The sequence below is a fragment of the Mesocricetus auratus genome, unplaced genomic scaffold, assembly GCF_017639785.1.
Source record: "Mesocricetus auratus isolate SY011 unplaced genomic scaffold, BCM_Maur_2.0 Super-Scaffold_100020, whole genome shotgun sequence".
Lineage (NCBI taxonomy): Eukaryota > Metazoa > Chordata > Mammalia > Rodentia > Cricetidae > Mesocricetus > Mesocricetus auratus.
The window spans coordinates 4,742,848-4,757,655 of record NW_024429201.1 but is presented as its reverse complement, the minus strand read 5'-3'; the positions used below and the strand labels follow the sequence as shown (position 1 = coordinate 4,757,655).

Sequence of the window (14,808 nt, the reverse complement as noted above, 5' to 3'; positions counted from 1 at the left end):
ATTTCACAGAAGGTGGAGTTGACAAGGGAAGATGCATCCTATTGAGAGCAGCAGTCATCACAGTTGGGGGCTTTGATCCAATGGAAAGGAGAAATCTAACTGAGTTCTCCCTCTCATAACTCTATGCGTCTCAACCACAGATGACATGTGAACCACCTGCTTCATGTTCCTGTGTTCATGCCTTCCTCACCATGATGGCTGTCCCCTCAAACTGTGAGGTAAAATGAACCATTAATCCTTAACATATTCTTGCTGGGTGTTTTGTTACAACGAGAAGAGCAACTAATGAAGTACCTTAAGACAAGTAGTTACAGAAAGTGTGACTCTGCCCCTTGGCATTCTGTAGGGCTGTGCAGTTATTGAAGGAAGCCACAATTCAGACATGGGCCATGATCATCCTTGTGAGACATATTATTGTCTTCATCTGCTATCATTAATTATTAACGTAAGACAGGAGAAAACAACGTAAAACCTGCCCATTTGGGGTGCACCTGAGGAACAAGGGAGTCCAGATTACACATGACTCATTCTGTAAATACTATTGCACATTATGTATCAACCTCCAGGCCAGCAATTCCAGGGGCGGTTCTAGACCACTGCCGTGGGCTTTATTAGTAACATTTCCCACCCTGCAACAGACACCTCATCATACCCACAGGCTTTCACAGAATCCTGTTCCTTACAGCTCATACTCATGAGAGGAGGTTATGAAGTCACCAGAGGCCACTCCCAGGGAATAATGGCATTATTATATTAACCAGACAGGAAGTTAATGAGGCTGGTACTATCAACCATAAAGTTTTATGGAATATAGCTGTAACAGAGAGAAGTACAAAAGGACAAATGTTACAAAGGGAGGCATGGAATCCACAGGTGGGAAAGCCACGTTAAAACATGACAGGAATTCTTTGTAGTTATAGATTTCATTGACTCTCAACCAGAAAATAAAATAGAGCTGTGCGAATATCCATGAGTGCTGATTCTCCAAACCAAACAAAAGCCCAAGATATAAACTTCTCCTTCCCTACAGTGAAACTGGGAATCCTTCCAAGACTATCTTAAATAACACTTACTATTCAATTATCTTGTGGGAAAATAGTGATTATGTAGACTCCCAAAAAGTAGCCAATTTGCCCACCTCCAGTGGAATTCAAAGTGCTTTGTTTAGTTAGTAAACAATATTTATGGGGATGTAGGTCAGACAATTTTAAACCAACAATCCAACAGCTGCTAAAAATATCTTCCCTTGGTCTGTGGGTCTCTAAGCTCTCCAGGCATTTCTTCAACAGTGAGGATTTTCATAGAGATTGTTGAAGGAGGTGCAGTTAAAACAATATGGTATCATCAAGAAGTGTTTAATGAGTGCCTATGGAATGGGCATGTTATATAGCTCCAGAAGGCACCATTCTTATGTAGACTGTGTGTCTTGGCCCTGTGCAGTAGACCACTTTTGAAGTTGTGTATGGTGCCAAGACCTACTGTCTGAGTTAGGGTGACTATTGCTGTGCTAAAACACCATGATCAAAAGCAAACTGAAGAGGAAAGAGTATATTTTTATACCTTCATTTTGCTGTTCATCATCGGAGAAAGTCAGGACAGAAACTCAAACAGGGCAGGAACCTGGAGGCAAGAGCTGATGCAGAGGCTATGGAGGGGTGTTGCTTACTGACTTGTTCCTCATGGCTTGCTCAGCCTTCTTTCTTAGAGAACCCAGGACCACCAGCACAGGGTTGGCAATAACCACAAGGGCTGAGCCCTCCCCATAAATCACTAATTAAGAAAATGCCCTATAGAGTTGCCTACAGCTGATCTTATAGAGACATTTTCTCAATGGAGGCTCCCTCCTCTGATGACCTTGGCTTGTGTCAAGTTGACATAAACTTGGCCAGAACAACTATTATGAACCATAGGTACTAAGGATACATCAATGATTAAGTCAATAAAAAATTTCTGGCCTCAATTGTTACATTCTAGGGAGAAGATAGATAATAAATCTTGTAAGTAAACCACATGGTGGCAGTGACCAGTGCTTTGGAAGGAGGAAGAATGGAACAGAGTTAGGAGTGTGGTGTAATCTTTATTCAAATGATTAGAGAAGACCTCCTGCCACCTCCCAAAAAAGTATTCAAGCCTTAAGGAGGCTTAAGTATTCAAGACTTAAAGGTGATTTTTAAGAAAAAGTCAGGAGACTTTGGTGGACGAGTGGCTTGGGGGTACAATAAGCACGACTGTCCAGGGCAGAGGCAAATGGCAAGGAGGGCAGATCACTTATAGACTTCTGTATAAAGACACTGTGTCTTTGGTGGTTTGAATGAGATGCTCCCACTGCCTTCCAGGATTCAGGCATTTGAACACTTTTGTCCCCAGTTGATTATTCTATTTGGGGAAATTTGGGAGGTGTGGTCTTGCTGTTTTTTTTCTCTAAGTAAGGAGGGCTTCAGGGGGGTTGAGTAAAGTGCTCATAATGTGACACATTTGGGGAACTAACGGGTGCTTCTTCAAAAAGATTGCACTGAAGCCACAAGGAAGAAGGTCAAGCCTTCTTGTGGTCTCCTGGGTAAAGGTGGCAGAGGCTCTCATAGGGTCAGAGAATTCCGGTGGTGAGCATTCGTCTTGTTTAAAATAGTTGGTCAGAGTAGGGTCAGCAGGATCTCTTTAGGTTGTTTTTCAAAGAAAAACCTAAACAGAGGAAGGAATAAAGAGGGACAGAGGGATGACCACAAGACCGAAGAAAGTCCTAGGAGTTGGGAAGTTAAGCAGAAGGGTTGTCGTCATGACAAAGGACACTGTCAGCAGAGCAGGACATTGAGATGAAGAAGCTCAGTAGCTGTATGTGAGACACCGAGACATCTGGGATTTGAGATGCCCTCTAGACTCTGAAGGGGATACCTTACTTGTGACTGGAGCCTACTCTATGTAATATCTATATTAACATTAGAAATTCCAAAGCCCACAGTGTATGAATAAGAGTACCATCCTTTTATAATTCTTGGCTATTGACAAAAAAGGACATTTAGAAAGTTATAAATAGACCCTTGCTTCTTGCTGGTGAATTTGCAAATGAAGGAAGTCACCTATGAAATGTTACCCCTTAGGGAAATGGGTGTGTGTGTGTGTGTGTGTGTGTGTGTGTGTGTGTGTGTACATGAGCACCACAAACTCAAGTTCAGAAGAGATGATGGGATAGCAAGTTAGAGCAAGGGATATTTAACACACATAGCCTTTGATGTCTGCTACAAAACTGAACATTTCTCACTTCTATAGAACTTTTTATTTAAATTTCTCCTACAGAGACATTTGTTGGGGGCTATCACACTTAGAGTAAAGAAAGAACTTTATTAAAACTTCTCTTAACCAAAAAGTAAAAACAATAACATGTGCCCATATATAGATACAGTGTTTTTTCTTTTTGCTGCAATATTCATTCACAGTCCTTCTCTCCTTTATAAGGAAGTAGAATGCACCAGTCCTTGACAAAACAAGAAAATACATTTCCATGACTGGAAATACCCCTCATTCTTAGTCTTCGTCTCACAAGTGATTTCAGTTACGATGATTTTGAGTCATATAATGGACTCAGATTGTTCTTGGGGCAAGCCTTCAGATTACACAAACAGAAAGAGTGCATATCACCACTCATTCCAGGAAATGATCTTAAACATGTCTCAGGCCCTTGTAGATTGTTTGTGATAAGGATTACGTCATCACTGAACATCCGCTGTATGAGATTCAGGCTGGAGGCAGGCCGACACTCCTCTGCCTACGCCAAAGAAAGAGCACACCAGGTTTTACTCTTAGCCAGAGGGCTGTACAGCAGCTCTGCTTGGGAGGTCATCTTGCTTTTAAACCTATACAGTTCACAGAAGACTATGGAAAAGGTTCAAGAAGTAATAGAGATGTCACCAATACTATTAAAGTAAAAGTCTAGGGTGTAATAAAAATCTAATAAATAAAACTGTGAAAATAGCCAAGTTTGCTCCATTAAAATCTAGTAGATCTTGAAGTGAAACATCAGACACACAGGACAACTCCAACGGCACCCCAGAAAATAACAGTGTGACTAGAACCTTGCATGCATTAGAAGAAAAGGGCAAAGAGATGGAGTCAAGGGTAGAAGAGATTGTGAAGAGGTCAAAGTAAGTAGAGGAAAATGGGGCAAAACATACTGCAGAGTAAACAGCAAGACAGCAATGAACTAAAGGGACCTGTGCGTGTGCGTGTGCGTGTGCCTGTGTGCACGCAGGCGCGTGTGTGCATGCAGGTGCGTGTGTGCACCTGTGTGTGTGTGCGTGTGTGTGTGTGATGAACTCAATTAAGAGCAAACACTCACAATTTCTTGAAAGAATTCCTAGCAAAAGTTAAAAGTTAACTGCATTAGTATCAGAAGGAAAGTTAACATTTAAACAGTTTTTCCCACATCTGCTATTTCCATAACGTCTGGGCAATTGTCATAAATTGGGAGTGGGAAAGGGCACAGTGCCAATTGTCAAAACAAATAGGCAATTCCAGAGCCCAGGTTTTGAATTATTTTTCTTCCTCCCTGTGAAGGCAGCCTGTCCTGAATGAGGACTACCTAACCCTGGTGCATTGTATCCAGGGAAGGCCACTGACAGGGTTGGGCAAATGGCAAAGGTCATGAATAAATCTTGTACCTCTAGTGTCTTTGGGCCTTGGAAAGGAAAAATGAGCTCTCACTGTTGAGTTAATGGAGGTAGAAGCATGAAAACAGGAGCAATTACAAGGCTTGGCACTGAAATAGCCCTTCTCTTTTATTTATGCATTCCTATTTTGCATATAAATCTTCCTCCTAGACTGTTCCACAATCTGGAGGGCAAGTTCCATGCTGTGTTTCCTGCACCCCACATAGGGACTGTATCCAGTCCACAGTGGCTTAGGTAATTTTGTCCATGGCTTAGTCTGTTCTATTTCCTTGCTTGGCAAGACAAAGACAGTGAGAAGATTCTGACAGGCTTGCTCTCTGCTTTGTACCTTCATAGCATTCAGCCCCTTAGACAGACATGAATTGTCCCTTCTCCTCTGTGTGGGGCAGTATGTCTGTGCAGGATGATGATTAGATACTAACTGAAGGGGAAGGCTATGATCCTAAACTAAAAGTTACACTTTACCAGAAAGTTCCATGCTGGTATTCAAGGCACTAACCCTGCCAATTATAGAGTAGGGCCTTGTTTCCCAATAGCCATTGCCATTATTTATACAAGGAATGTTATGGGAAGGCTAAGGGAGGATTTAGAATTATCTGATGCCCCTGGTTTTGACGTCACCTGATCATCACTGGAATTTCAATATAATCCACTGAAACCAATGCCTTTTTAACAATATCTTGATGGGGCTATCTCTCATTTTCTCAGGATTTTGCCCATTAAGGTCTCTATCATCTTTTTGTCATTTTAGTCTTATTCAACTGCCACTAGCCAATGGTCGAGTTCCTCCCCAATTCATAAACTTTTTCACTTAGACTTATTCTGCCCCTGAAAAGCTGATACTGGAAACAAATCAAAACAACCTCAAACTCAGTGCCAGATTGTTCTAAGCCCTGCTTGAATCCCTGTCCTGACTTCATTTGTTGAGAACTATAATGAGGGAGTGTAAGCTCAATAAACCCTTTCCTCCCATCTGGGTGTGCCTTTATTTCCCAACACATCCTGAAGACGAGACAAGTGTATTTCTGTGGAGTCTGGACCAGCCAGAGTAAGATGGTGAAACTGTCAAGAAGCAATATTAAAGCACCTTCCATTAACAGTATAGTCATTCAAATATTATATTTATACAATTGTATTTTATTGAAATAATAAGAAAGAATAGCCTTACCAGTTGCCCTGGGGGGTTTTGAGCTGCTGCACTGCATAGCCAAACTGTTCACTGGAAGGACCGGAAAATATCTTCGCTCCTGGGAGGCCAACATTGTATGCCAGACAACTTAAAATACCTATTTAAAAATTGAAAGCATAGTCCATATTTACAGTTTTCAATGTAAGCGTATAATATGATTGTTAAAGACCATGTTAAATAAGCAACCTTATTTGACCTGCTAACCATTCTCCTTATCTGTGTTTATAAGAAATAATATTTACTGCCTCTAATGTACTTTTGTGGACCCTAGCATGGGTCTAGACACTCATATGCATAATTCCTTGCCTTAACTATCCTCCCAGCAGTCCCAGGAGACAGTTGCCATTATTATCTTTGCTTCACAGGAATTTTTGAGGTCCCAGGTTCTCATGTTGAGTGGTAAGGGAAGTCCAGGATTTGAACAAGAGACTGTATCAAAACACTTGACTCTTAAACTGTTGTACTATCTCTAGACATCATGAAGTGACTTAAATCCTATCCGTGTTTCCTCACAGAGCAAGACTCTAGGCTACTCACACAGAGTGTCTGAAGGGTACCATATTCTTGGCATGGTCACCATATGAAATATGTGTTAAAAACGCAGTGCTGACTGAGGAAGGGGGAAAGACACAGCCAGGAAATCAACATCAATTTTTTTCTCACAGAAAATGATGCTTTGTAGGCTAAAGACTTAGGAAATGGCACATTATCTTTTTATTCCAGTGGGAAGAGCCAAAAGCACTTTTGTCTTCTCATTTCGCTTCCTTAAGGGTCAATAAATGACAATCGCAGAAAACAGAACAAACCGACGGAGACAGTACCCGATAGACCTTTTTAAAAACTTGTTTCTGATTGAAGGGGAGAGAAGGGTAGGGTGAACGCCCTCGAAAGCATTTATGCTGGGAGTCCTTCCCACTGTAGGAGTCAGGCTTTGTGCATTTGGAAAGATGGCAGTGTGTCATGTGCTGTGTGGCTTCAGCATTTATCTTTGCAGAGCTTAAAAATCCTGGACTCTTTCAATTTGATGTCACCCTTTAGGAAGGTTTCACTTTGAGGGCGGCATTAAGGCCGCATGATGTTTTGGACATCTGTAGTTGCACGCACTCAAAGGCTGGCTAAAAAGGCTCGCTTTACCATTGTGCTTCTGAACTTATGGGAGGAGATTCTATAGACTGCTCCAAAGGAAAAATGAAGTAACTGATGACACTTTGGGGAGTTGAAGCAGTCGATGCACCTTTTTAAGTGCCAAAAATACTCTACTGGGCGTTTGCTCACTCTAAAAACCCAGCTCATTATTTCTTAGAAATACAAACTTGCCAGGAAGAAGAGGGCACATATTAATTTTGAAATACACTGTGACATAATCTGCAGGGGTCAACATTTGGAATTTGACCTATAACATATGCCTCTTCATAGGACCACTGTTCCTTTTTACTGAGGAGACAAAGTGCAAAAGGAAATAACACCTCAAAAGATTTCAATCACTTTTGGACCTTGAGAGCATGTTTGGAGGTTCTGGCAGGAGAGTGCAGCTACTCATATAGCCTTGACCAAAAACCAGTCCTCCTCTATTCGGGGAAGGTTGTCCTCTTCGACCAAGTGTGCCGCTTTGGGAGGGACGCACATGGAGCGGTGAGGGAGGAAGGGGATACCCGCGTAGCCAGCCAAATCAGCCGAATCAACCCTGGTGATCAATGGGGTGACAGATGTCACAGCCAGATCACCCTCACATCCAGAAGACTGCTTCCTGAACATAACACCAGTAGCACAGACACTGAGATTGACAATTAACAAATGGGACCCCCTGAAACTAAGAAGGTTCTGTAAGGCAAAGGACACAGTCAACAAGACAAAAAGGCAGTCCACAGAATGGGAAAAGACATTCACTAACTCCACATCTGATAGAGGGCTGATCTCCAAAATTTACAAAGAACTCAAGAAGGAAGTCTCCAAAACACCAAAGGATGCAATTAAAAAGTCGGGTACAGAACTAAATAGAGAATTTTCAATAGTGGAGTCTAAAATAGCTGAGAGACACTTGAGAAAGTGCTCAACATCCTTAGCCATCAGGGAAATGCAAATCAAAACAACTCTGAGATACCATCTTACTCCTGTCAGAATGGCTAAAATCAAAAACACCAATAACAATTTATGTTGGAGAGGATGTGGAGAGAGGGGAACACTCATCCACTGCTGGTGGGAGTGCCAACTCATATACCCACTTTGGAAATCAGTATGGAGATTCCTCAGGAAAATGGGAATCAATCTACCACAAGACCCAGCAATTCCACTCTTAGGCATATATCCAAAAGATGCATATTCATACAACAAGGACATCTGTTCCACTATGTTCATAGCAGCATTATTTGTAATAGCCAGAACCTGGAAGCAACCTAGATGCCCCTCACAACTGAAGAGTGGGTAGAGAAAATGTGGTACATTTACACAATGGAGTACTACTCAGTTGAAAAAAAACAATGGAATCTTGAAATTCGCAGGTAAATGGATGGCACTAGAAGAAACCATCCTGAGTGAGATAACCCAGTCACAAAAAGACAAACATAGTATGTACTCACTCATATATGGATTTTAGAAATGGATCAGGGGAGTGTCAGTCTGCAATTCCGCTGACACTGGGAAACAGGAAAGAACCTAAGAGAGATATGCATGGTACCCCAGAGAAGAGGAATGAGGCAAGATCTCCTGAACAGATTGGGAACACGGTGGGAGGTGGGGGAGTAGTGGGAGCTGGGAAGAAGTGAGGGGGAAAAGAAGAGTAGAGAGTAGGTAATGGGGTAACAGGAAGGTTGAGTGGGGGGTAAAATAGGGGGAGAACATGATGAGAAATACCATAATAGAGGGAGTCATAGGTTTGAAGAGAGATCTAGCACCAGCAAGACCTCTAGCAATCTAAAAGGATGTCACCAACGGGCAAGCTAAGCAATAGTGAAGAGACTACCTTAAATGCCCATTCCTGATAATGAACTTGACATCTACCTTATATGCCTAGAACCTTCATCCAGTGACTGATGGAAGCAGAGGCAAACACCAACAGTTAAACACTGAACTGAACCCATGGAACCCAGTGACAGAGAGAGAGGAGCGATGAGCAAATTGGCAAAGAATGGGCTAGTGAAACCAGCAGAGACAGCTGATCTGAACAAAGGGGAGCTCTTGGACCCCAGACCGACAGCTGGGAGGCCAGCATGGGACTGATCCAGACCCCCTGAGTGTGAGAGTCATTGAGGAGGCCTGGGCAACATATGGGACCCTGGGCAGTATATCCGTGTTTATCCCTGGCATAAAAATGGACTTCGTGTGTCCATAGCACAAAGAGGGATGCTCTCTCAGCCTGGACTCTTAGGGGAGTGCCTGGACCCTGCCCTGAGTGAAATGACAGACTCTAGATATCCACTATGTGGAAGGAAATGGCGATAGGGTGGGAGGTTGGGGGGGATGCAGGAGGAGGGGAGTGAGAGGGAACTGGGATTGACATGTGAAGCAAGCTATTTAAAATTAAAGTAATAAAAAAAGTTCAGTCTCGAGAGTGGCATTCAGAAGGCTAGTGTTTCTAATCAATACTCATATTCACTCATTATGAGAACTTAGCAAATACTGTGTGAATATTTACCAGGTTTTATGTATACTAGTTAAAGCTTGAGAGGTGATGTCAAACTATTGTCACCTTAAACATATCTAACTCCAGGAAGAATGTATGTGACTGGACATACAATAATGCTGATCCCTCCCACTATTAAGTTAGACTCTGGCAAATCATACAATAGAAAGTGAATCAGGATGAAGTTCATTTTATTATTTAATGTTACATTTTATGATATATTGCATTTATAGGCATTTATTTCACATAATGGCAAGTATATGTTTTAAGAAATGTGTTGTCAGTTGCTTTTGTTATTATGCAATGATAAAATGCACATAAACACACAAGATCACTATTACACTCTTGGGAAACATAATCTTTTAAAAATTTTTATTAAAGGTTTTCATACAATATATTTTTATTATATTCTTTCCTCTCTCCCAACTCCTCTCTGTTTCCCTACCCAGCCAACTTCATGTCCTTTCTCTTTCTCTTAAGAGTTCATTCTACTCTATGTCATCCATTTTTGACTAAAATGCTGGTATACTACATATACATGTAGCATATGTATATTATTACATATACATATAGACATATATAATGATTGACTTACAAATAAGGAAATTGGAGTGCACTTTAACAATCTAATTGTATTATAAATATGTGTATCTTGATGTATATTATCAATGTATATAAGAAAACATTTTTTAAAAGGAAGAAATCCTTTCATCTTTCTGTTCAAACACCCCAAGATAGCACTGAGAAAATCTAGTTTCCTCACAGAGCTTCAAAGCTCCTCCCTATCTGATGCTCATGCAGCCTTCTGGCCTCATCCCTCTGCTTTCCTTCTTTCTTCACTGGGTCCCAGACACATCCCTTTTCAATCTGTCCTTGAACACACCCAGAACATTCCAGTCATGGCCTTTGATACCTGTCTCACTGTCTGCAGTTTTCTCCAAATTCTAAGTTGATGTTTCAGAAATCATTCATCATATCAGTCTGTGTTTGAATAGTCTCTGCTCTAAGGAATTCCTTAATCCCTCCATTTAGCAGCAGTGTTGTCTCCCAACACTAGCCCACTGCAGTTTTCTCAGGTGTCCATAATTTCTTGGTGTTTGCTTCTGTCAACTAAAATGCAAGGTTCTTGAGAGACCAGACCTGACTTTTTATTTACCCATAATTTTTTCAGCACTTAAGGTGTGTGTGTGTGTGTGTGTGTGTGTGTGTGTGTGTGTGTCTAGTACACATGCCCATGCACACATGGAGGCCAGAGAACAGTGTCAAGCATCCTGTTCTATCAAACCATTGAGAGAGTCTTTCACTGAACCTGGAGTTAGACCAGCAGCTGGTAAGCCCCAACACTCTCCTGTCTCCACCCCCTGTTTGGTGAGGGGCACTGGGGTTGCAGCTGGTTTTGCATTAGCTTCACATGGGTTCTGGGGCTTTGCACTCAGGCTCTCCCTCATGTTCTTAGCTGTGTATCCACTTCTACAACCTCAGGACCTAAGATGATATCTACTGAGCAAAACACAGTTTAAATAACACATTTCTCAATGATTATTTTGAATATAAAAAACTGGGGGGGGGATAAGACAACTCAGAGTCCCATTTCTCAAATATAAGTGCAATTAGTTTTAAAAATATTCATCCCAGCATTTTTCCATCCATAGTTAAACCATAGTACACATCCTATTATCCATTATTCCACTAAAACCTATTGTATCTTAATGGTCATGTATTCATGTCTGGCAGAATTATCATTACTTATTTGAACCCCAGAATAACTTTGAGTGATTGCAAAACCCATTACCACCAATGGAAAATAAGGAAAGTAAACTCATGAAGGTTAAATGTCTTTATTGTTTAAGTACAAGTTTTTCCTCAAGGCTTGGCATGGCTCATTTTCTCCAACATCACTGTTTAGAAGTTCTGTTCATGTTCTCAAACATGTCACTCGTCATCGCCATCTCTTTATTCTACTGGTTCTAAAATTCTCCTTTTCTGCTATTTAAATCATTTTTGAGACCCTGCTTCTTTTGATAGATCTAAGTATTACCAAACACACTTCTTTCCCTCTTAAAATAACTTACATCTCATTATCTGCACCATTCATTCACATCGAACAGAAGCTGTTGCCTCAGTTTCTGTAAATCTAATACTTGTATATGGAGTATCTTGTCCAACTCAATACCTATTTCCCCTTTGTAATCCCACCATTTGTAAAGATACTTTCCTATTATCTCTTTAAGCCTACATCTTTAACTTCCCTTTGCAACCATGCCTACATGTCTATAACCACTAAAGAGTAGTTCATGCAACAAACACTTATATAAAGCCTTTGTGCCATGAATTTTTCTACATCCCAAGGATACAGCATATGAACAAGACAAACAATATCCATATTTTCTCTGACTTTCCACTCTTGCAAGCTGACAACAAAATGAAAAATTATAACATAACATTACAAACATAGAAACAGAGCAAGACATGCCAATTCTCAATACAAGTAAAATAAGGTAATGCTATTTCCCTATTTTCAAAATAAAAAAGGGGATACTATTTCATCCTTGATTTGGCATGCTGCCATTTTAATATAAGTGTGTAGACCAGATGACCAGACAGTTAAGCATAAGTTAACTCATGCAAATTTTGTGTTTATTTCTCGTTTAAATAATTGTATGAGCCATCCCTTCTCTGAAAGTTGGCAACTTCTACTGAAACAGGTTTTTTGTTTGTTTTGTTTTGGAGGCGAGTTTTGAGACAGGGTTTCGTTCTGTAACAGCCCTAGCTATCCTGGAACTAGCTCTGTAGATCAGGCTGACTTTGAACTCACAGAGATGCCTCTGCCTTCGCCTCTCAAGTGCTGGGCTTAAAGGTGAGCGCCACCACCACCTAACTGAAATAGTTTTCTTAGAAACCATAAACATTTAAGAATTAAGTTTTGGTAAATGAGGAATTTATTTTCTCACCATACTCTGGAACTCAATTTTAAGTTGCAAGATAATTGAGATGATTGGGGTTGAACAGATTTAACCTCACAAGAAACTTGACTTCTTTGATGTAGGTTGTAGAGTTTATGGAAACATATTCATAGCCATGTTTGGCAGTAGAGTCTAACTACGTGTCTTATGGAGATTTGAGCCCCTCTGTGTGCACTAAAGGACAAGTGGGACAGGGATTCCAATCAACGGTTCATTGGCAGGAAGACATGGGTTGATATCAGCACAGAAATAATTCAGGTTAAGAGGAGAGCCAAGACTGGAAGTTTAGAAATATGGTACTAGAAAGCAATTAATATTGACATTTAAGACAGAATTCTTTGTCCAAATAAACAAAAATATCAGGACTTTATCTTATTTTTTTAAATATTGGCATCTGGTACCATCAACAAGACCAAACCCAAACCTATCTCATGTACATGATAAACGAATTTATCTGAGTAAATTCTTTTTTTTTTCGAGACAGGGTTTCTCTGTATTGTTTTGGAGGCTATCGGTCCAGCCTGGCCTCGAACTCACAGAGATCTGCCTGCCTCTGCCTCCCGAGTGCTGGGATTAAAGGCGTGCACCACCACCGCCCGGCCTGAGTAAATTCTGATTACTTCTTGAGTACAGTGAAAATCATCAACAAGAGAGTGCAGTAGTGAAATATTTTTCTTCCCTAGAGAAACCCCCAGACCATCAGTGAACCCCCAAATAGGGACCTGAGCCTGTGGTTCCCTGCTCCAGTGCGTGGGACAGAAGGAAGGTCAGGAAGATCTCAACATCCTAAATTTGTAGCAATAATTTATATGTCAATAACCCTTTATTGCTCAAGCACTCTAAAAAGTCATTCTGCTATGCTTTCATTGTGTTCCATTTACAATTTATTTGACTCAGTGATGACAACTGGAGCTCACTCTGCTTGCACTTGCAAATTCTGCTCTTTGACTTTGCTATCCAAACACATGAGACTGTGTTCTCAGCCTTGGAGACCCTCACTTCTAGATCTGAGGAGGTCTTCTTCCAAGATACTTCCTTCTCCTGGTTTTCCTGCTCTCAACTTACTTTTCTTGCTCATCTCTCTTGTATGTACGCACAATCACTGCTTTCAACCTTAAAGTTATTTTAAATATATCATATGTCTTATATGTTTTTAAATTCAATGCTAAGCACAGAAGAGAGTTCTCTGTGGTTAAAGAATACTTACTATTCTTACAGAGGACCCAAGTTCAGTTCCCAGCATCCATGATAACCACCTGCATCTACTGTTTTAGGGAATGTGAGTCCCTTCTAGCCTCTGAGAACACCTTCATGTGCATTGTGCACATAGACCCACAGAGGCAAACATGTAGACACAAATAAAAACTATAAAATGGCAATGCTACAACAGATTGCTATTTAACAGGGGAATCTTATATAACATAAGCAGGAACTATGATTGCATAGGAAACTTCTTGATTAACTGCTGAGAAAATAAAAGTTGTAGGGCAGAGACAATAAAGGCAAGGCTACTGGAGAGATAATCACAAGGACTGTGGAACTAGTGAGAAGGGCATAGAAGAAAGGGAAAGAAAAGACAATGATAGAGTGATACGGGTGAAATTTTATAAGAAGAGGGATGTCACACACAGTAACTTAGACTGCGTTGGGGCCATTGGCCTGCCTTTTATCTTATATGGCTACAACAAAGAGTCACAAATGGAGGTATACTGAATCAAGATTTTAGTCAATATAAAGCAACTAGCAGAGGATCTGTGTTGGAGGAGACAGTCACTGGGCTTCTTGTCCTTATGTTTACATTATATTGGGTTCGTGTGGCTACTCCAGAAGCCAATGGCTCAAACCTACAGAAACTTGTTCTGTAAGAAATTGACAGTCAGACTGTCAGCAGTCTAGACCATTCTTGAGGCTCCAAGAAAGAATCTATTTCCTAATTCTTTTAGATTCTGGGAACTAAGGACACACTTCAACGTGTCCCTGCATTGCCCTAATCTGTCATGCTGTCACTCCTTGTTTGTGTCTTATCTGCCTCTGCATCTCTCTCACATGGACACTTATTGTTAGGCTTAGGAGGAGTCATAACTTAATTGCACATACAGTTGCCTTTTATCAAATTAGATAGCACTATAGCATTTACTAGTTCTGATGGTTAGGACATAGACACATTTTTTTTTTACAGGAATGACCACTAAGTCTATTTTTCTCTACTGTCTACATCCCTGACAAGTCACAGTCATGCTACATGTAAAATGCATCATATTTTCCAAAAGTTTCAACTCATTCTCTACTAACTCTAGGCCCTAAATCTCACCTATTATCAACACACTGCAGTCACAAATTTATCATCCAAATCCAGTATGAGTGATGGTTGAATAT

At 40.7% G+C, this 14,808-nt stretch overlaps 1 protein-coding gene across 1 annotated transcript in view; it reads right to left on the bottom strand.

Annotated features, from left to right (window-relative positions):
• Window positions 1–14,808, bottom strand: part of Itga2 (integrin subunit alpha 2) — a 92,446-nt gene that overhangs the window by 58,035 nt on the left and 19,603 nt on the right. Inside the window, exon 2 of the mRNA XM_005082774.4 lies at window positions 5,830–5,947. Coding sequence (XP_005082831.1) covers window positions 5,830–5,947 — 118 coding nt within the window. The remainder of the gene's footprint in view (window positions 1–5,829; window positions 5,948–14,808) is intronic.